General features: G+C 54.4%; 1 protein-coding gene and 1 pseudogene across 1 annotated transcript; one reads left to right on the forward strand and one right to left on the reverse strand.

The window, feature by feature from the left end:
- Nucleotides 1-5,745: 5,745 nt before the first annotated feature.
- Nucleotides 5,746-15,803, reverse strand: RFLNB (refilin B). The gene is made up of 3 exons (XM_075561243.1): nucleotides 15,445-15,803; nucleotides 12,244-12,353; nucleotides 5,746-9,178 (listed from the first exon to the last, which is right to left on the reverse strand). The coding sequence occupies exons 1-3, from the start codon at nucleotides 15,655-15,657 to the stop codon at nucleotides 8,848-8,850; spliced, it is 654 nt and encodes a 217-aa protein (XP_075417358.1). The 5' UTR covers nucleotides 15,658-15,803; the 3' UTR covers nucleotides 5,746-8,847.
- A 3,591-nt stretch (nucleotides 15,804-19,394) lies between these two features.
- LOC142458183 (glyceraldehyde-3-phosphate dehydrogenase-like) lies at nucleotides 19,395-20,457 on the forward strand (annotated as a pseudogene).
- The last annotated feature ends 2,037 nt before the right edge of the window (nucleotides 20,458-22,494 follow it).

Raw genomic sequence — 22,494 nt, forward strand, 5'->3', positions numbered from 1 at the left:
GATAGTGACCCTGTAGGACAGAGTGTGTAAGTTCAGGTTGAAGCCGAAGGAAACATGGTAGAAGTCCACGAGAGCCCGAAGCCGCCCTTGAGTCTGGCCCACCTGAATGTGAGACCTTCGCAGGGGGACCTAGTGCCAGCAGGCCCGAGGAGTTGGAGGACAACCAGAACATCCCTCATGAAGAGCGAAGCGGCATCCAACAGACAAGAAAGACGAGATCTAAGCGGGTGTCACGAGGGACAAATGGGAGAGCTGAGGAAGTCCAATTGGAAATGGCGATTGCACCACGGCTGCAGCAGGCACTCCGACCTAACCGCACTTGGGAGGAGGGTGCCGGCTGGGCAGTGTTAGGCCCTGTTCCACACGGGGTCGAGATAAACCAACAGCAACAATAGCGTGCCTCAGGTTGGGGTCTCTGCAGAAGTAAATGCAGGGACATCTGTGTATATTCAAATAAAGAGAGAAGTTTATGCCAACCAAGCGGCTCCAGCAGCTGTCCACGTGGGGACAGGCTGTAGGTCACATGATGGGCCAAGACTCGTGTAACCGCAGGGGCCCGATGAACCCAAAGCGAGCAGACAAACTACAGGCTGGTGGCTGCAAAGGGAAATGAATCCAAGAGGGCAGGCCACTGACAACTCTCAATGGCAGACAAGCCCGTGGGTTCAAGTCCAAAGAACTGGAGGCGAAGGATGTCCTTGTGGCATAATGGGCTATGCCTTGAGCTGCCCCCCACAAGGTCAGAAGTTCAGATCACCGGGAACAAGACACGATCGGGTCCTCCGCCCTCCTCACAGTCGCTCTCGTGTTTGAGGCCAGTGTTGCAGCCACGGCGTCCGTCCATCTGGTCGAGGGCCTTCCCCTTTTTCACTGTCCCTCCACTTGAACCAGCTGAGCCTTTTCCAGGGACTGGTCTCTCCTGATACCAAGCTTCTCAGGAGCATTCCGGCTGTACTTCTTCCAACACAGCGCGGCTTGTTCTTTTAGCAGCCGGTGGTACGTAGAACACTCTTCCCCGGCACCTGCATTCACATGCACGATGCATCTTCGGTCTTCCTTAGTCCGTCTGCTTTTTTGCCACCGTGGTAAGATGAGGTCTTAAAGGGACTTTGGATCTAACTTGCCAAATTTAGCATCTCTAGTCTCTCTCTGAGAAGAGCACCCCACAGAGGCGGTGCTACTCTGTCCTGTACAGCGGCTGCGAGCTGTCACGGACTCGCCTTGGGGCAGTGAGTTCTAGATAGTCCCTGCTTGTGATCTGATGCCGGAGCGCTAGCTCATCGCCAGCCCTGGCCGCTTGTGTTTGCTATTTGCTCGGGAATCTAGCTATGCTGATCACATTTTAAATTCTTTGCGAAGAACTAGATTCGGGTTTTAATTTTTCTTATTTGCCTGTTTTCCATTTCCTGTTTCTGCTCTTTATTACGTCTGTTCTCTTAATTTGGATCTGATTTCCACACTTTTTATGGTTAGCTTCTTAAGGCGAAAATCATCTTCGTCTTGCAGTTCCTACAAGCCCGGGTGATGCCAATGTCCCATTTGTGTTCGTTGAGCCTTCTGCACAATGAGCCCCGTGGGGAAGCCCACCCTGCTGGAGCTCTCCAGCACGCACAGGGACCTTCTGCGCTGCCCGTCTACAGTGCAGTCCAAAAGGCAAGGAGTTTCTATGGAATTCTCGCCGGCCTCTGGTCCAGCAGGTTGGGAAAATGCTACATGCCAGATCTCCCCTTTCGAAGATGTTCGATGCCCATTCCGATAGCCAACCGATGGCAGGTTACTGCACAACTCACAGCCCCTCCTTCCTCCCGCCTCCCTAGGAGGAGGGTTTCCAGTCCATTTCTTGGCCACGCCTTTTGCTTTGGCCCACGGAAGATGGCTGGTAGTGACAGGGCGCCGGGCCCTCGTGTCCACGTTGAGAGGCATTATGCCTCTGGGAATTTGACTGCTGGCTGCCGGGAGAGGACTGTGTTCTAGGTAACCTGTGTAAGCGGCTTCCACGCAGCCCATCTCAAAACTCAACCCACACCCCAGAGCAGAGCTGGCCCTGGGAGCCCGAAAAAGAAATGCTCCCGGCTGTCTCCCACTATCAGTCTCTGGTTGTTTGTCATGCACAAAAGCTGATCCAAGAAGCCCCCAGATGAACGTACTTTCGCACCGTTTCCCTGTTCATGTCTCCAACTTGATTTGACCCTGGGTTTGTATCCCACAGGAAGCAAACTCCTTGGGAAATAGTGTTATCAACCAATCCACCGGTCGTGGTTCTGTGGTCAAGTAAAACCATCAGAACTGAACAGTGAGGCATTGCCTGCCGTGGGACTTGTTACTGAATCCAGAAGGCCATCCACTTTTAAGCATCCAGGAAGTATACTGAACGGCCTTTCGAAGATGGATCCTCCAAGGATCAGTGCAGAAGGATTGCTACAAAGTCCTAGCAATGAAATGATTCACTCTCAACCTCACCTCCCCCCCTTCTGAAGACCATGTCTCCATCACTCTGCACCCTTCCATTCACAACGGGCACAATGGCCGTCTGGCACCTGCGAGATATTCGCATCGTTTCTTTGAGATGTTCCTTGAGTCTGGGAACAAAAACAAGTTGGAAAGGGCAAGATCAGGGCTGGCAGGCAGAGGGAGGAAAGTTTCCCAGCACGATTCTTGTAGGAGCGCCCTGGCTGGCCTTGAGGAATGAGCAGGGATGTTATTGGGATGAAAAAAAAACAAACAAACCCTAAAGCCATTCCTTGGTGCAAATTTCTAGTTTTGTTTTCTTGAAATGTCCTAGTAATAAGCCTTCATAATGGTCCTGCACCTTCTGAGAAAATGTATGAAAATTACCCCTTGGGAATTCCCCCAAACAGTCACCATGCCTTCTGCACTGACCTCTCTTCCTTGGATTCGTCTGTTAGGTCCTCCTGATCTTCCTTAAAACTCTGGATCCGCTTCCCGGCACTGATGCCTCTCACAAAGGATCTCCTTCACCCCTCTCCCGAAGAGGAGAAGAGAAAAGACAAGAAGAAGCACCTGGTGCAGAGCCCCAATTCCTACTTCATGGATGCCCAATGCCCAGGCGACTATAAAATCACCGTGGTCTTCAGCCAGGCACAAACAGTAGTTTTGTGTGTTGGCTCCTCTACTGTCCTCTGTCAGCCTCCAGGAGGGAAAGCAAGGCTCACAGAAGGATGCTCCTTCAGACAGAAACAGCACTGACAAACCCTGAGTCGAGATGAGTGGGAAGCCAATCTAATAAACCCATGTTGGATTAAAAAACACTGGGTCCATCTAAGCTCTGCTTTCTGTAGCGCAGCAACATCCCCACAAGCTTGTTGCAACGCTTCACTAATTTGGGACAGTGTCTACTTGAGTTTTGCTCAAAAAACATTTTTTTTATTAGCCCAGACCTCGTAATCATTTTTCCCCCAAGCACAAAAAGAATCCCTTTCTTGAAGGCGCTCAAATAAGCCTATTCCTCAGAGAACTTGTCTGCAGCCACCTAAGGATTAGAGGCACTTTCCGTAAAAACAATTACAGTGGTTCGGACAGTAACGCGTTTTGCCTTATCCTCAGATGACTATGAATTATACCTGTTACTATTATATCTGTTGTTTTATTATCTTGGGGAACCAGATGAATCTGATACAGAAAGGACCTCTCACCGCCATTGAGTCAACCCTGACCGAGCACGACCCCATCTGAGAGGTCAAAGGCCATGAGCCCGCCTGAGAGCAGATAGCCTCAACTGTGCCTTGCAGAGCAGTGGTCCAGGCTGTAGCACCACGAGGGCTCCTACAGAAAGAGTCCAAGGTCAAGCTCACTGCCATAGAACCGATGCCAACTCAAGGGCCCTCTAGTGCGGAGGGGCACTGCCCCTGTGGGTTCTGTACGTCTGCATGGGAGTAGAAAGCCTCGTCTGTCCTCCACGGAGCAGCTGGTGCTTTGAAAACGTTGACTTTGAGCTTGGCAGTCCCACGTGTAATTCACCAGACCACCAGTGTTCCTTGCAGAAAGGAGCGGAAACGAAAACATGAATTCCTACACAACTCTGCTTCTCTCTCTACATCAACATATGTGCCACGTAAGATGTTTAATTTTATCGCTTTCAATATTTTCCCAGTAAGTCCCTGAGACTGGTGTCCTGCTTCTTCTTTGAATGGAATTCTTCTGTCGTACAACAGGATAGGCAAAGCCAACCCGCACTGTAAACCAATCAAGTGAGACGTGATTTCTGGTAGGAGTCCCCCCCCCTTTTATTTTTAACTCCTGGAAATAATCAGATGCACCCCTGTGCAGGTTTACTCCTGAGCCATAACCCCAGGACAGTCAGTTCATTCAGAAGACAGCCAGAAAGACCCCTGCCATTGCTCGGAGGCCTGAACAAGGTCTCCCTTTCAGTGTTTCTCTCAACCCTCTCGCTCTGGCTCTGCAGAGCCTCCCCCGAGCAAGACAATCACTCACCACTGAAGTGGCGTGGGTGTTAAATCAACAGCTATTATGGTGTATGGGGCTGAATTGCTACCCACACTGTCAGTGGTTCGAACCCGCCAGCCACTTTGGGAGAATGATGAGGATGTCAAGTCTTGGACGCCAGAGGTGCCGTCCTACCCTGTGCTATAGGTCACCGACTTAATGGCAGCGGGTAAATGGCATGATGTTAGGTGTTGGGCTCCTAACTATCCCTTTGAGACAAACTCCCCAGTCACTTTAAGGGAACAGGGAGACTGCCTTGTCTGTCCCCATAAAAGTTGGGTTGGACTCAAAATCAACCAGATGGCAGTGTTTTGGGGGGCAGTGGTGTCAAATAAAAATGTACTTCACACCCACTGCCCCATCCACAGCTATTGGAACTGAAAAAAGATACAGTCCAACTTCTCTGCTCACCATTTTTCTCCTTCACAGAGTGATGACCAGGATGTCCAGGGACCTGAAGGCCTGCAGTGGGGCCCCTGACGCCCAGTCAGCCTGCTTCGGGCCCTCTGCCTGGTGCTCGGAGGTCTTCCAGCCCACAACAAAGGGTCAAAGGAAAATGAAGGCTGGATTAGATTGAAGCATTTATAGATATAATATTTATATATATTTATAATTATTATATTTGTATAAATATATAATAAATGTATTTTGTATATTTATAATTTGTATATATTATATATTTATATATATAATTTTCCCCATTAAGCGAGTCAGATCTTTGAAAGGGCAGGTGAGGAGAGGTCAAGGGGTCTGTCCTTCCTACTCTAAGTGCAGGAGCCCTGGCAGTGTAGGAGCTGTGCACTGAGCTGCAAGCCGTGAGCGGCTCCTCCCCACCAGCCACTCCACAGAAGATGAGGCTGTCTGTCCGCAGAGAACAGCTCTACTGTCACCATGAATCAGAATCGACTCGATGGCAGTGAGTTTGGGTTTGACTTTAGAAAGTCAAATCTGGTGGTCCTGTCAGGTAAGCATTAAGAGTCTTAAACACCAGGTCAGCAGTTCAAACCCACCAGCCGCTCCCTGGAAGGCAGAGGAGGCTGTCCACACCGGGCAAGATGTGAACCCTTCCGGGACATTCTGAACCAGAGTCAGCTGGATGGTCACGGGTATTTGTTTTGCTTTTCTGCGTCAAACCTACAAGTGAATTTCCTTGAAACCATCTGTGCCCAGATGGCTGCTGGGAAATCTTCCTGTACCCGAGACACGCACCATTCTGCGGAGCCCATTCCCCTCCTCATTATTCTTAACAATTTTTTTTAACTGAGAGCAACACCAATATGCTTTACTTTTTAGATAATTTATTGTTAAATGAAGAAGTCACAAAGCAAAAGGGGGCGGGACAGATGCCAAAGAGAAATCTTCCCAAATATCTTTGGTCCAGGGCTCTTCTGGCTCTCCCAAGACAAGATGCAGAAGACGGTCAGACAAGACACGTCGTCCAGACGATGGACAGGAGCTCTGTGATAGAAGAGGACTTTTCTCTTAAACTAGGAACCATCCTTCTTATAGGAAAAATCATAATTAAAAAAGAAAAAGGCGCAGAACAGCTTCCTAAGGAACAGATGACGGCCAAGCTTGGAGATGTTGATTTCTAGCCAGTGGCTCTCGTGTCCCCCCTGCACTCTCACACGAGTGGCCTGTGGAGGTGTCCCTTGAGCCACAGCTTCAGGAAAGCATCCCCGGACGACTTCCTGGTCCGCCACGTTCAGCAAAGTGAGGTTTTGGGGGGGAGGGAAAAACAAGATGAGAAAGAACCACACTGGGTCCCCTGGCGAATAACTTAAAGAAACCGACTTCTCCGTCCTTGGTACACCTTCACAACCACTCACTTCGACTTACTGCTGCATTTCAGGTTCTCTCCATACCTGTAAGGATTTGCCTGACCCTCACACAACCTCCTTAAATTAAAAAAAAATCACAGATCCACCTTAAAACATTGTTTATAGGAAAAGGCAGTCTCCCACACGTCCCTCTCCTGCCATTGATTAGGGGGGGTAACGGGGGGAGCTACTGTCCGGTGTGACTCATGGCCACCCCACATGGGTCAGAGACAACCTGTGCATCACAGGAGTTTGGGTGGCTAGTTTGGGGGAAGGAGGTCATCAGGCCTTTCTTCCGAGGCACCCTCAGGCCACGTTGCCCCAACAGTGTCCAGAACTCCTCCCAGTGCCCCTCTCCAGTCCCGGCAAACAACGGGGCTTCTCTTTACACCACTGAAAAATGCCACTTAGCCCTTGAACACCAAGAGGAGGAAGCCAGGTAGAGAAAGCCTTTTTCTCCTTTTTAAACGATCCATGTGGCGTCACGTGTTCTTCCAAGCATAGGCAGCACTGGTTGGGGGGCTCTGCGGTGGAGGTGCCTCCAGGAGACCAGGAAGTCCCCGAGTGCCCTCCTAGCTTCCTCCTTGCCAACTCGGGACCAGTACGCTGGCATTAGTCTCCCATCAAAAGGGGCACCACGGACTGACCATTGTCAGCGATGCAGAGGACACCAGACAAGCCGGCTCTAGGCTGCCCCTGACATTAAACGAGGTTGATTCTCATCACACCTGCCCTGGTTGCAACAATGGTCCCTGTTGTGGTTCCAGGGACCCAAAGAGCTCCCGATTCAGCTTTCAGGACAGATGGTGCCACCCCACCCCACCCCCACCCCTGGGACCCAGCGGCGTCTGAGTGCCCAGTGCTCTCACACCCGGGAGGGGCTGGCCACGATCGGGAAACCAGGGGGCTTCAGAAAGTTTGTGGAAAAAGCCCATTCCCTTTCGATCCCATTGTTTCCACAAACTGTCTGAAGCCCCCTGGAATGCTGCGTTGGCAGGGCCTGGGCACGAGAAAGGAACGCTCCCGTGGGCGCCAGGCTCACCATCGTGGCTGTGTTGGAGCTTGCTGGCGCTCCCCCGGTCAGCCTCGGTAGAGTGCCTGGGAATGCCCGTGACTATTCGTCCCAATCCTCGGAGAAGAAGCCACCAGCCACTGTCATCACTCAAACACCACAGGGACGGCGGGAGGAGGTGCATGCTGGGGTTCGGGGGGTTGGGGGGGTCGTGAGAGGCCGTGGCTGTCCTGCTGCCGCTGCCAGGTCAGCAGAATCGCTCGGACACTCTGGGGTCCTCTTCCTTCGTGGCATCCAACTCCACAAATGTCACACTAACATGAGAATTTCAGGGACAAGGAGACCATCCCAGCGACTGGGTTTTGGAGTTTGCGTTGTGACAACACCCCCGCCCCCCCGCCCTGAATCTAACTTTGCTGGAGCTGGACTGGTGACTTCCTTGCGTTTCGGATCAGGCCGGAGGCCCTGGCAGGTTTCTCTGTGCTTCAGAGAGATGAGTCAACGTCCCTGGGGAGCGACGCCAATCGCGATGGGCCGGATCACCAGGAGCGTCTCCAGCCACCCCCTCCGGGGGCAGCGTCTCAGGTGTGGCCTTGGAGTCCCGTCGGACTTCCCTAAAGCTCTCTGCAAGGCATTTCTCAAAAGGCCGTCTTCTCTCAGCGGGCCCTCTGCTACGCTTTGCCTGTGTGAAAAACAGTCGCGTCTTCGGAAGGCCGCAGCTACACATCAGGAGGGTGAGCCAAGCCTGCAGAGACAGTCACTGGATGCCAAGGACACAGGGCACTGTGCCAGGGCCCGCGCCTCAGAACCTACCTGTGCACGGCCCCAGACTCAGCAGCCCACGCACCTGACGTCCCCAACGCAGGCGAGGGCGAGGTGAACCCTTTTCCCCTTTTGTTTTCAAAAAGCATGCTAGACCACGCGCGGCGTGAGGTTGCTCGATGTCATGGAAGCGACTGAGAGCATTCCAAGAGCTAAGGTCGACAGGAAATACGAATGGAAATGGAAATTTAAAAATGGGAAAGAAGGTGAGCTCCTCTCTCCCCAGACCGAGCGCAGGCGAGGGCCGTGGTTGACGGGATTAGCACCACTTTCGGAGCCGGGCAGACTCCCGTGGCTGAAAGTTCTGACAGCTCAATTTTTCCATCCCCCGGAGCCTTTTCCCCGCTCGGCCCAGACAAAGGGGCCAGCGGCGAACGAGCCGTCGACTCTGCTTTCAGGACAGACGGGAGCCACTCACGGGGACCCCGATTTCAACATTGGTATCATTTTCCTTCGGCTCTCGTTTCCTTTGATTTCTCGCCAAACGGCGGCTTGAGGGGGGTGTTGAGTCCTCTTCAGAGCAATTTTCAAGAATTTTAAAAAGACCAAAAAAATTTCCTCAACCATTCACTGGGTTATCTTGTTACTTCCTCAGGCTCGGCTTAGCGGCATCGTTTGGCTAGACTCCTCTGGGGCCAGAAGGACACACGGGGAGAGCAGGGCCCAAATGGGCCAGGGCCGTCTGGGAACCGGGCAGGGGAAGAACCGGCCCGGCCCGGCCCGCTGGAGTCAGCATTCATCCGCGAGGCAGTCGCTGCCCAGGAACTCCGTGGCCTCGAGCTCCACGCTGGACAGAAATCTCCTCAGTGTCTTCCGACAGTTGTAATCCAAGGTGGTGGTGTAGACGGTCTTGGGGTACTTGGGGTAGACAATGGTGGTGCTGAGGAAGCGGGCAGGCCTGTGGCGGGGCTCGAAGCGCACCTCAGCCCTGTAGTTGCGCCACGTGCAATTGGGAACGCAGATGACCGTCTGGCTGCAGGAGGCCACGGCCAGGCCCAGGGGCATGTGCACGTCGTCGATGAAGTGCCTCTCTGAGTCGTACTTGACCGAGGAAGTGTACCTGTGATGGGAAGAGAAGGCAGTCTGAGGTCACTCCTCTGCGCTGGGGACATGGGCAGGGGTCCTTGCCTGTGCCCGGGGAACAAAATGCTGCGATGCGGCTCCTCCGCACAGGAAAGCAGCACCTACTGTGTGCCAGGTCCTGCCCTCATCGCTTTCTCTGCTGAGAACTCACTTGCTCTTCCCAAGAACCCTGGGAGAAGAAACCGAGTCGTGTTCCCTGTGCACTGGGCCGGCTGGGACCGGAACTGGGTGTACAGGATTCCAGAATGTAGCCTGGCTCTGGTCCCGTCTCATCCCAGGCAGCCCCGGGTTCTACTGCCATTGACTTCGGCTCCGAGACCTCCGCCGCTTACTCGGTGTTTTGAAGCCTCCTTTTCCTCTTTCTCCAAGAACCCCTAAAACCACGCAGGGGCTCACACCCAGCAAGAGCTGTGAGTAGTAATTATTAGGCATGTGTGTGTATGTGCGTGCACGTGTGTGTGCGTGCGTGTGTGTGCGTGAGACTACAGCTCCAGACGCGGTTTCTCTGGCCTCTCAAGGGGCCAGGCAGCTCCTCCGTGAGAGGATGTCGGCAGTAGAAACCTGAGAGCTGCTTCTCAAGGCGGAGCTCTGCTCTGAACCAGTCTCAGGCCCGCTTTGGAGCTCTGCTGGCACAGTGGGTTAGTGTGGAGCTGCCCACCACAAGGTCAGCAGTTCAAATCCACCAGCTGCTCCAGGGGAAGATGAGGCTGTCTGCTTCCGTACATCTTTGTAGTCTCGGAAACCCTACGGAGTTGTTCTACTCTGTCCTATAGGTGCCTCTGCGTCAGAATGGAAGCAATCTGTGGATTCGGGGGTATGTTTCGTTTAACCTACGGTGTGGAGACCCCTCAAGTCCAGGGTCTCAGAGATCTTACTGCAGCAGCCAAAGCCAATGCCAATCTTGGTTTCTATGAAAGAAGTTAACATCCACTGCACTGAGCAGCTGCCGCCTTTGACTTTCAAGCCAGTATTTCACAATTTGAAAAGCCCTGGGCAGTGCAGGGAACCTTTACTCACTGGACTGCTACCTGCAAGGTCAACAATTCACAACTACCAATCATCTCTACAGGAGAAAGACAGGCTTTCTACTCCTGTAAAGAGTTAGTCTCGGAAACCCACAGGGGCAGTGCCATTCTGTCCTGTAGGGTCGCTATGCGTCACAATCGACTTGGGGGCAGTGCATATGGATTGGTTGGGTTGGGTGACGCAAATGGGGAGGTGCTTTGAGTCTCCCCCCAGCAGCACCTCAGAAGAAAGGCCTGGCGATCTGCTTCCCAGAGGTCACCCCAAACTCACTGCCATCGAGTTGATGCCGACTCATAGCAACCGTATAGGACAGGGTAGAACTGCCCCTGTCGGTTTCCAAGACTGTAACTCTTTACGGAAGAAGAAAGCCTTGCCTCTCTCCTGTGGAGCAGCGAGGGGTCTTGAGATACTGACCTGCAGTTAGCAGCCCAATGGGTAACCGCACCACCCCCAGGGCCCAAAGGTCACAGCCACCGAAGATGCTAAGGGGAGAGCCCAACTGCCCTTCACACGGGGTTGGCGAGAGGTGGGACTGATCCATCAACTGGCTTGATTTGGTGTGTGTGTGTGTGTGTGTGTGTGTGTTAGGGAGTTAATTGTTTTCCATGGAAACAAAGCATGAATGCATCTTTTCATCCAGGCATTCTTGCCGTCTTCATTTAAAGATGTGCGGAGTGTCACGTGCAGATGCACCCAACACCCAGCCTTGGGGCAGGTGAATCTGAAGGGCTGCTCGCTCACCTTCCCTGCGGCCCGCTTCCGGTCCCCTGGAGCACACAGGGAGGAAGCGGGCTGAAGGTAAGGTCCTGCAGCCAGGCCCAGTTTTGTCCCAAATCCAAGCTCCACAGGAATACGAGGCTTAATTCTGCACCTCCAAAGTGGGTGGCTTCCCGTGTGCCCTGTCAAAGGGCCCTTTGTGTTCTTGCGAAGGGAACTCCGGCCATGAGGTGGCCAGTGACACAGATTCCTTTCTCGAAAGGGGCCTATCTTTATAGGCACCCCTCCCTGCAGAGCTGAGTCAGAATCAACTCGGTGAGTTTGCTTTTTTCTCCCTGCATCTCTGCCCCCACGAGACTCAACCCCCAGGTCATACCCAGAATCCCCTTGAATCAGCACCCCCCACCCAACACTGGCAATCGCAACAAAAGTTCTGGATGAGATAAATTCCTCAGCAAAGGATGTCACCTGCCAAGGGACATTATCACCTGAAGCAAGGTCACAGCACCTGGAAGGGAGCAGCTTTGGGGGAGGGCTTTTGGTTGTTTTCGTTGTTGTTGTTTTGTGAGATAGTTACTTACCGACAGTTCAAAATGAAACCAGAGCCCCTCTTCATTCCCGCCACACACACACACACACACACAATCCACATTAATTAAATGTCTATATGAAAAGTCTTACTAACATTTTTTAAAATTGTAGAAACATCTTATTTGACATTGGGATCTTTTTTTCCCCTTACACCTGTCTATCCTCTGGCCAGCGAATTCCCCTCCTATCCCTGATAACATCAAGGAATGTGGTAGGTTTTTTATTGTCAAAAAGAACAGACTATAAACACCTGGTGACTATAATATGCAAAGAGGAAAAAAAAGTTCCAGAGCTTTATGGATAACCCGATCTTATTTTAAAAGAACAAAACTACATATTGAATTGGTTATGTACACAGAGAAGGGAGCCCTGGAAGCCGTGGCGTGGTGGTTACATGTTGGGTTGGGATCCGAGAAGTCTGCAGTTTGAAACCACCAGCTGCTCCTTGGGAGAAAGGCGGGCTTTCTACTCCTGTAAAGAGTTACCGGCTCAGAAACTGGCAGGGGCAGTGCCACCCTGTCCCAGAGTTGGACTCCACGACACGGGTTTGAGGCGATGAAGAAGGGAAACAGCCAGAAAGGTACACTCCATGCTATTACTAATCCTGGGCACACTTTTGCAATTAACTCATTTGTTTTTAGTATTAATTTCTGCAATACAAAAATGAAAATTCCAAAAAAAAAAGAAATCAGAACCTGCTATACTTACCTTACTTCCGTCGGTGGTAAGGGGTCAAACTCAACTCCTTCACCAAAGGACAGGGGGCATAACCTTGCGGGGCAGCCGGCAGCCAGGGGCGTGGGGAGCGAGGCTGGAATCTGCGGGGGGCGGGGGGTGAGAGGAAGAGAGCGTGGTTAGGGCTCCACCCTATCTGATTCAAACGCCACAGAAGGTGCTGGTTCTAAGCCTGGCCTCCAGCTGAAGGGCCCAGCTATGATCTGGGCCCCCTTCCTGGCCAGCCCACAGTATGGAAAGCATCAAGACAGGAAGCCAAGAGGCCTGGGTTCGAGTCCCAGGACGATCGTGAACAATGTCACATCACACGCCCTGTGACCTTCTCTGCAGCGCTAGTCTTTGATAAAGGCTGAACAGAGGAAACATATTCTCACTTGAGCTCAAGAGTTGCTGCCCCTCCCCACCCCGACCCCGGACCACTACCCCCAGCACTGCTGGAAGATAACCAGGGCAGCCGAGTCTTGCTAACTTGGAGGGCCGGGGCAGTTCAGGGGGAGAATTCACATCTTTCATGTGGGATCTGCACTGTTTCTTCCCAATGCTCCCAGTGCAGCCACCACCTGTTTGCTATTCGAGGCTTGTGTGGGGAACAGATTTCAGCAGAGCTTCCTGCCTACGACCAGGAAGAAAGGGCTGGTGACCTGCGTCCCAAAGTCAGCCAGTGAAAACCCTATGATTCACCATGGTTGGGCCCCATTGGATGAGGAGTCACTAGGCGTCAGGGGGCTGACCTGGTGGCAGCTAAAACTCACCAGGACTTTCAAGGATGCGACATCTCTTCTATTATCTCAATAACACTTTTTTGGGTTTTTTTTAAGGCTATAGGGGAAAAATCACGACTAAGGATTTTGTTTTCAAGTGAAGATTGAGTCCAGCTCCCCGCTCCCCACTCTGCCCCCAATCTCTGCCTCTCGGTTTGTATACGTAACCAAGACCCTCCCAAGATGGAGAAATTCTGAAAACCCACAGCGATTCCTTGGCATACCGATCACCAGAATGTTCTCCAGAACCAACAGCTCCCACTGACCGGAAACTCACTTCCCAGAGCTCGGGACTCCCAGAGCACGAGCTGTCTTTCAGTCAGTTCATGAAGAGGCCAGTGTCCACTGCGGCTGGGATGGGGTCCCAGGGCTAAATGTGCAAAGACCAACATGGTGCCCACTAGGAGGCAGTCCCCGTATTGTCTGGGGATCTGTCCTTTTCTTTGCCCCAAGGTGTAGACACAGGTGGCAGCCCCACCTCCACCCACACCTTCTAGGACAGAGCGGGGTGGGGGGTGTGGGCGGGAGCAGACATTTCTAGAAGGCTGGCTCCGGCATTCTCATCATGTTACCAGGATAAGGTGTCGAGGAGGGGTGTGTGGTGGAAACGCACAAGCCAAAGGCAGACAAAGCCAAAGACAGGCCTGGGAGCCAGAGGTCCCTGGGGAAGAGTTAGCAAGGTACGCTGTGGCTGAAGATCAAGGTCAGTGGGTGGGTGGGCGAGGGGGTGGGCATGGCTATGGCGGAGCTGCAGACAGCCCCTAAATAGAGACAGTGAGCTCTGCTTTGCCCCCAGTTCTCTGGCTCCCACATGCTCCCCAAGCCCAGGGGGCTCAGCCCAGGCAAGTCTTGGGGGCTACAGGAGGACATGGCCACAATGAGGTAGCAGGCAACTCTTTCTCCAGCACCCACAAGGCACGCAGTTCTGCCCCTGTCTCTCTGCTCCCCAAACCGTGGCCACCCACCAACCCAAGACACTCCTTGTGCACTCGCCTTGCATAGTTTCAGGCATGAGTGGGGGTGGGGTGGGGCAGAATTTGAGAGCTCAGAGATAGCTCTCAGCACCCAACGTGATGACAGACAGATGGACGGAGAGCCATCGGAGAACGGGCATGAAGTCACAGGCTCCAACATAGGTTGCGGAAGCCCTAAGGGAGGTGTTGCAGAGGACAGGACAGGAGTGCGTGTTGAAGGCCGGCAAGGTTGCCAGGTAGAAAAGGTGCCTAGGTGTTGGAAGCAGTCGGGGTGGGTAGGAGCTGGGGGTAGTGGTGTGTGTGCGTGTGTGTGAGAGTGCGTGCGCATGTCCCCGACTATCGTCCTTTCAGGGGAAGCAGAAAACGAGGCTTCCTGGAAGGAACCAGGCAGGGAGGACTCTGAAGCCCAGCCTTTCCTTCCAGTGGAAATGAGGAACTGCACTGATGCCCAAGGAGAGAGGGGTCAGTGGGTCAGGGAGTGCGGTCCATCAAAGGTTCCCTGTGATAATCACTGACTACTTATGACAGAGGGGAGAGGGCTACAGCTATGTCCCTGAGGGGGAAAGGACCGGGGCTCTGGTGGGTGGTGGCAGGATGTGGCCTCCCTGGAGACCTAAGCAAAGGCAATAAACACCGGAGTGATTCCTACAGCAAAAGTGACTTGCTAGAGTTTGGGGGCGGTTTTTTTTTTTCCGGTAAAAATTAAAAAATAAAATGCCTTTAAAAAAAAGATTGACGGGACTTTCGACTTGGGAAAGAGTTACAGTATAGGAACAAACCGTTGATGGCAGCCACGTTGTTTCCCTGTGAGCGCAGGAATCTAAAGTTCTACCCACTACAGGCAGGGTTCTGCCATAGGCTTTCTGCGCAAGGGAGGCCGCCAGGAAGCTGGGGACAAATGTTCCCGCTAAGATGACAAGCTACCCCCCCACACCTACTCCACACCCCACATCCCCGCCGACTGGACCCCGTTTGCTCTCTGAATGGGGCACCAGGATGCACCCCTCTAGGAGGCAGCAGGCCCTCTTGCTGGAGTGCCGGGCCCACAAGACCGTGGCTGGGAAAGCTGGGGTTCCCTCTCCGTATTCCAGAAGCTCCCCCGCCCCCCGCCCGCAGGGCAGGAATGTAGCCCAGCCACAGCCTGGCAGCGCCAGGGGCCGCCACCCCGAAAGGAGGAGGCGGCGGCGGCGGCGGCGGCGGCTCGCCTCTCCCGGGGCTCCCTCGGAGGCGATGACAATTTTCCAGCCACCAGCTCCAGCTGGCCGAATTCGCGCTGCGCTCCCGCCCCGGGCTCCCGGCGATGGCCACGCCGTCCCGACGGGCGGGCGGCGGCGCCGACAGCGCGCCCCCAGCGCGGCTGCAAGCCCGACGTGCGCTCCCGGGCCGGGGCTTGGGGCGCAGGAGAGCCGGGCGGGGGCCGACGGACGCGGGCCACTCACCTGGGCCGCTGGGGTCGCCGCCGCGTCGGGCTCCAGCGGCCCGGGGGCCGGCGCGCGCTCCCCGCCGCCGCCGCCGCCGCCCCCGGCCGCCGCGAGCCCCCAGTGGCTGGGGCTGGGGGGCAGCCCCGAGTCTGGGCTGTCCAAGACGCCGTCGCCCTTCTTCTTGGAGTCCACGAGCTCGGGCACATCCTGCAGGCTCAGCCGGCCCACCATGGCTGCGCGCGTGCCGGGGCCGCGAGGGGCGCAGACGCGGGCCGGGGCCGCTGCCCGCCCGGCCGCCTCCCTGCCCGGCCGCCCGCGCGTCCTCCGATCCCGCCGGCCGCCCGCTCCTGGCCTCGCCCTCGGCCCGCCCGGCTCGGCGCCAGGGGCCGCTGCGCTCCCGCCGTGCGCCGCCCGCGCTGCGCCCCGCCCGGCCTCGGCCCGCCCCGGGCGGGCGATTGGAGCGCGCGGCGGGGCGGGCGGGGCTCGCCGCGGGCGGGAAAGGCCGGGCCCGGGCACCCCGCCCCGCTGCAGGTGGACCCGGGGCGCGGGGCTGCGCCCTCGGTCCCCGCGGGGCCTGGGAGGCGCTAGGAGCGCTAGCCCTGGCGGGCCCGGCGGGCCGGAGCCGAACCCTCGCCTGCAGAGGCCGGGGGAACCCTGCTAGCGAACAACTGGAAATTGTTAATAGTTAATGCGCTTCGTATGACTCGGGCCGCCCGCTGGCTCGGCAGGGCGGACTCGCGGCCTGGCTCTGGCTTTCGCTTCTGCCCTGGAGGGAAAGTGGGCCTATTCGTTCCTGGGGGACAGACGTCCTCAGAAGAGGCTGTGGTCACAGCAGGCAGGGAAGGAAACGGGCCAGCCCAGCAGGGCTGTCTCAAGAACCAGGGATCTCCTGGGGGTGGGGGGAAGGGGCAGAGACAGAGGCAGAGGGACTCGCCCCAGAGGGGTTCTGAAAAGCAGGCCAGGCTTCCTCTTCTTTACGATTGTCGGAGAGGCCCTGAGGGGCTACCTGGGTTCAGTAGCTGCCGCGGGTGGTGCTGGGCAGTCCCCAAACCCAGTGCCTCCCCTCATAGAGCCCTCAGTGACCGGCAGCAAGTGCCCACCACCCACACACTGGCCCCCTACCCTACGTGTTTGGCCTGGAGCTGGAGTCATGGTGGGATCTAGTTGCCCAGTGCGGGGCGCTGGCTGGGCTGGGGGACTTCCCTGGCTAGATAAAGGTGAGTTTGCCAAAGCAAGGATTACTTGCCCTGCTTGAGGCCTGATTCCGCATTTTAGAGCAGGTAGAGCTTTGGCTGCAGTGCTCCTGGCCCAATGGCTCAGCCTCTAACCACAAAGTCTGGTGGGATCCCACCCCACCCCCCACCCCCAGCCGCTCCGGGAAAGAAAAGAAGAGGGCAGTCTTCTCCTGTGCTAGGAGCCAGCTCTGGGCTGCCCCGTAGGGTCACTGTGGCCTGGACAGTGAGTTCACATGGCAAACAGAGCTGGGAAAGGTCGCAGAGTCCACCTTGAACCCCTCAGTTCTATTTTTTGTGCATGTGGTTGGTGGATAGCTTCCCCCCCTTTCTTTTTTTATTAGTCATTTTATTGGAGAGCTCTTACCAGTCTTCTAACAATCCATCACGCGATTGCATTAAGCACACTTGTACATATGTTGCCATCAACACTTCCCAAACGTTTTCTTTCTACTTGAGCCCTTGATATCAGCTCCTCTTTTTTTCCCTCCCCCACCCCATCTGCCACTCTCGGTTCAGCTTTGGAGATGGGCTTTCCTTTGAGGGGGGCTGGGGTGCACTTAGAAATCAGCGATGAGTTACAGAAGAAGCCCAGGGAACGCTCAGAGCCGATAGAAAACGTGACCACTTCTCACCCACGTTCCTCGCAGCCCTGCCGCTGAAAGACCTTGGCAAGGACAAACCCCACTGCCTGCAGATCAAGTCAGACTCTGGCGACCTCACAGGGCACAGGAGAGCTGCCTCCCCCGGGGGGGGGGGGGGGGGAGGGTGTTTCCAAGGCTGCCAATCTTTGCGAAGCAGACTGCCCCACCTGTCTCCTGTGGTCTGGTTGGTGGGTGTGCATCTCTGGTCTCTCTGCGCTCTCAGAGCTCCTTATATCCGTGTCACCGACTACGCTTCAGTCCGTAAGGTGAGGTTCCGATGCTGGATGAAGCTAGCTAGCACATGTACAGGGAAGGCATTTTATTGAGGTTCGAGGGCCAGGACAGGTTTGTTTCTGGTGAGGGAAAGCCTCTGGAAGTGGCTAGTGGAGACGGTGGCACCGCATGGCGCATGAGATGGACACGTAAGAGTGTTTGGAACGGCAACACGCTTGTGAGCTATACTTTAGGAATAGAAATTTTGTAGGGAAAACAAAAGGCTGGCCCCTTCCCAAAGCTGTCCTTTCAGAGTGGGGGCCATCGTGCCCGACCCGGATCCCAGAGACTCGGCGTCTGTATTGGACAGGCTTCTCTAGAGAGACAAACCAGATTGCTAGTAATTATATATAAATATATTTATAAATATAGATATATAATTCAAGAAATAAACCATTAAATAAGATACAGATATATAATACAAGAAATTAACAGTTAAATTTTAAAGCAGTGAGACACTAGCAGTCCTTCAAGTTTTGAGAGCAGCCAGTTGCCAGTCCCCTTCTGTAGAGAGAGCTGGGCTTTATATACCCAGGCAGCAAACAGCAAGGCAGGTCCCTACTGTCATCAACTGTCAGTCCCCAGCTCCAGAGATGAACATTCCAATCGTGTGGGCTTAAAGGGACCTCAGCTTACAGTGACACAGTCCACAGGCTAGGCATCCCACAGGTAGTGTACCCCTTTAAACTGAGGCACAGAACAACCAAGGTGAGGCTCAGCGAGCCATTTATCCCTCTGCCCTTCAGTTAATCCTACTTGTGTTTATTGGCCAGGCTGGCACAGTAAACTATCGCAGCGTTCTCACAGGAGGTGGCCTCTGGCCCGAGGACTCTCCCACCAGCGTTCTGGAACACAAGCTGCCCACTGCAAATGGCAACCCTGCATTCTGGATGTTTCTGCACAAAATTCAGCTGATACCCACGTGGGCACCCAGTCTGACAAGAGCAGGACAGGGCCCCCACACTGATGGCTGCTTATTATTTGGGGACAGCCTGTCCAGAAAGGCCAGCCAGCCAGTGGATTAAAAACACTCCCGGCCCCAGGCAGCTGGCTCTCACCCCACATCAGCGGCACCTTGCAGTCCCAGGGCCCCGGGCACTTCTGTGGAGCATAATGTGGCCGATTGGTCTCTGGTTGGAACTGCCCTCTTCATCTCTGCTCATGTGGACCAGGCTGGGTTTTTTAAGTAGACATAAGGTGTCTTGAGTATTTCTTCAAGGTCAGTGGTTCAAACCCACCAGCTGCTTCTCAGGAGAAAGATGCGGCTGTCTGCTCCCATAAAGATGTACAACCCCAATTCTACCTCACAAATCCAGCTAGACCAGAACATGTGCACTGGTACAGATAAGAGCTGGAAACACAGGGACTCCAGGACAGATAAACTCCCCAGGACCAATAATGAGAGTGGAGATATCAGGAGGGGAAGGGGAAGGTGAAAGGAGAAAGGGGGAAACCTATCACAATTATATATATATATATATATATATATATATATATATATATATATATATATATATATATATAAAATAAAACCCCCTCCCAGGGGCAAGGACAACAGAAAACTGGGTGAAGGAAGGGAGATGGTGAGTGGTCAGTGTAAGACATGAAATTTTTAAAATAAATTATCAAGGGATTGTGAGGTAGGGAGGGAGAGGGAAGGGGGGAATGAACTGATCCCAAGGGCTAAAGTAGAAAGAAAATGTTTTGAAATGATAGCAACATATGTATAAATGTGCTTGACACAATGGGTGGATTGTGGTAAGAGCTGTATGAGCCCCCAATAAAATGATTTAAAAAAAAAACCAAATCACGCTCTCTGCTCCTCCTCGTGCGACAGACAGCCGCCTCTCCCGTTCCCGTGCAGTCCCAGCCGCATCCCCGAGACACGATGGTGAAGGTCGGAGTGAACGGATTGGGCCGCATTGGGCGCCTGGTCACCAGGGCTGCTTTCCACTCTGGCAGAGTGGAGATTGTTGCCATCAATGACCCCTTCATTGATCTGAACTACATGGTCTACATGTTCCAGTAGGATTCCACCCACGGCAAGTTCAATGGCACTGTCAAGGCTGAGGATGGGAAGCTTGTCGTCAATGGGAAGGCCATCTCCATCTTCCAGGAGCGAGATCCACCAACATCAAGTGGGGCGAGGCCGGTGCCGAGTATGTCGTGGAGTCCACTGGTGTCTTCACCACCATGGAGAAGGCTGGGTCTCACTTGAAGGGCAGTGCCAAAAGGGTGATCATCTCTGTCCCATCTGCTGATGCCCCATGTGTGTGATGGGCGTGAACCATGAGAAATAGGACAATTCCCTCAAGATGGTCAGTAATGCCTCCTGCACCACCAACTGCTTAGCCCCCCTGGCCAAGGTCATTCAGGACAATGTTGGCATCATGGAAGGACCCATGACCACAGTCCACGCCATCACTGCCACCCAGAAGACCATAGACGGCCCCTCTGGGAAACGCTGGCGTGACGGCCGTGGGGCTGCCCATGTCCACATCTACTGGCATGGCCAAGGCTGTGGGCAAGGTTATCCCGGAACTGAATGGGAAATTCACTGGCATGGCCTTCCATGTCTCCACCCCCAATGTGTCCGTTGTGGATCTCACATGCCATCTGGAAAAAACTGCCAAGTACAATTACATCAAGAAGGTGGTGAAGCAGGCGTCCAATGGTCCCCTAAAGGACATCCCGGGCTACACTGAGGACAAGGGTGTCTCCTGTGACTTCCACAGTGACACCCACTCTTCCACCTTTGATGCTGGGGCTGCCATTGCCCTCCACGACCACTTTGTCAAGCTCATTTCCTGGTATGACACTGAATTTGGCTACAGTGACAGGGTGGTGGACCTCATGGTCCACATGGCCTCCAAGGAGTAAGAGCCCCCCTGGACCAGCAGCCCCAGCAACAGCACTAGAGGAAGAGAGGCCCTCAGCTGCTGGGGAGTCTTTGCCCCTAATTCAATCCCTTAACATACTGAGAATATAACATCGAAACCCCCTGAGGGAAGGGGAGGGGCTTAGAGAGCCCGACCTTGTTATGTACCATCAATAAAGTACACTGTACCTAAAAAACAAAACAAAACAAACCAGATGTACAACATCTCAGAAACCCTATACTGGGTCACTAGACGTTGGCATGGGCTCGATGGCAGAGGAGTTGCTTTTGGGTTTCAGATTAGGATCCTGCTCAGAGAACTCTGGCCGGGCCTGGCCGTATTCCTTGCAGAGTGAACTGAATGAGGAAGGTGCGCTCTGACCGGACATCGCCCATAGGCATGTGGGCGCCTGTGATGAGGGGGGCTCGTACCCAACAGCCCCTGGGACTCCCAAAGGTGACACGAACAAAACCCACAAACTCTGCCAGCCAGTCGACTCCGTGGTGACCCCATGCTTTACAAAGTTGAACCGCTGTCCTGCACACGCTTCCAGAGAGCTGCTTGCTGGGTTCGAAACACCAACCATCAGATTCGTAGCCCAGCACAAACCGTCTGTCCTCACAGCCATGCTCTGAGTGGACTTACAGGAAGGGGCGATTCATTTTCAGACATATCAGCTCAGTTGGAGAGACGGGGTCTGTCTCGGCAGAGCTGCTTACAGAGTCCCATCACTGAGTGCAGCTGGGAAGGGTCCCTCTCAGGGACCTCTGATGCTCGTCAAATGCACGTGTCCCTCTCACAGAGTGGCCTCTCTTATTCGTAAGCTAAGCGCTGACGCTCCACACGCCCCTTGCTTCCACAGAAACGCAGCTTGACCACTGTAAATTAAACCCAGATGGATTCTGCGAAGAACAGGGCGATGGCCTCCTCAGAACAGCCTCCAGACACTTGTGCTGCTGGCTCCTCGCTCGCACTGCACAGGGACTTGCAGGCCAGGAGCATCCCCCTCGGTTTAGCAATCAGCACCCCTTGGCTCCTGGGCCCAAAGACCCGAGCGACGGGGTGCAGAATGCCGATCCCAGGTGAACCGGCGGCGGACCTGTGTGGCCACCTCTGGAGGCAGCCTTATGGGTCTGCACGGGGTTTCAGGACCCCCCCAGGACAGGGGCTTCAGGGGCTGCGTGGGGGTGGAGAGGGGGAGCCCTTGGAGAGGGCCAGCGTGCTTGCCATGACAATGTGACCTGCTGTGTCTTTCTCAGGAGCCAGAGGCTCTGGGGTGCATTCCTCTCCTGCCCCAAATCCAAAGCAGAAGACCCAGGCTAGAGACGGCTGCGGTTTGCAGCTAGGCCCTATTGGAACTCCTGAGACTCACTGAAGACATCTGTGTGCTTTCAAAACAAGGTGGTTTCCTTCCACATTAGGGGCTTTGCTGTAATCTAGCCGGGCACTGGGGGCGAGCGTGAGAGCCATCGGAGGAAGACAATCTCCTTACATCTGCCATTTCCCTGGGCTTATAAGCCAGAGGTGAGCTTGAATTGTGCTGGCCTACTCTTTTTGCAGCAGCCGCCCCCCTCCCGCCCCCCACCCCTCCACCCAAACAGCAACAAGTCTCTCTGGAAATCCTTCAGGGTGTCATGAATAAATCTGGCCGTCCACATAGGATGCCTGCGACTCGTTTCCTGCCCTGCTCTTAATCCCCAGCTAGCAGCTGTTTACAGGGATGGGGATGGGACAGGTCACACCAACTGTGGGAGGTACACACCCGCTGCTCACCGGGAGGGTTGCAGGTTTGAGTCCACCCAGAGGTACCTTGGAAGAAAGTCCTGGAGATCTGAGAATGCAGCCTTGGAGAGACCGCCACAGTGCCCAGATCTATGCTGAGACGTGGGGATGGGGGTTCCACAGTCCCCAGATCTATGCTGAGACAGGGCGTGGGGTGGGGAGGGGAGAGGGGCAGTCGCCTTGAGCAGGAGTTAACTCCATGCAACTGTTATTTTTCCTAATACGTGAATTACCAAATTCGATACAGAGTCGAATGCA

The sequence above is a fragment of the Tenrec ecaudatus genome, chromosome 10, assembly GCF_050624435.1.
Source record: "Tenrec ecaudatus isolate mTenEca1 chromosome 10, mTenEca1.hap1, whole genome shotgun sequence".
In the NCBI taxonomy this organism is placed as follows: Eukaryota; Metazoa; Chordata; class Mammalia; order Afrosoricida; family Tenrecidae; genus Tenrec; species Tenrec ecaudatus.

Bases quoted from the DNA above. Each gene is read 5' to 3' on its own strand.
- RFLNB (XM_075561243.1), bottom strand. From the start codon at position 15,657: ATGGTGGGCCGGCTGAGCCTGCAGGATGTGCCCGAGCTCGTGGACTCC. The intron at 12,354-15,444 runs GTGAGTGGCCCG...CGCCCCCCGCAG, and splicing joins CGGCGACCCCAGCGGCCCAG to ATTCCAGCCTCGCTCCCCAC. The intron at 9,179-12,243 runs GTAAGTATAGCA...TTCCCATCACAG, and splicing joins TTACCACCGACGGAAGTAAG to GTACACTTCCTCGGTCAAGT.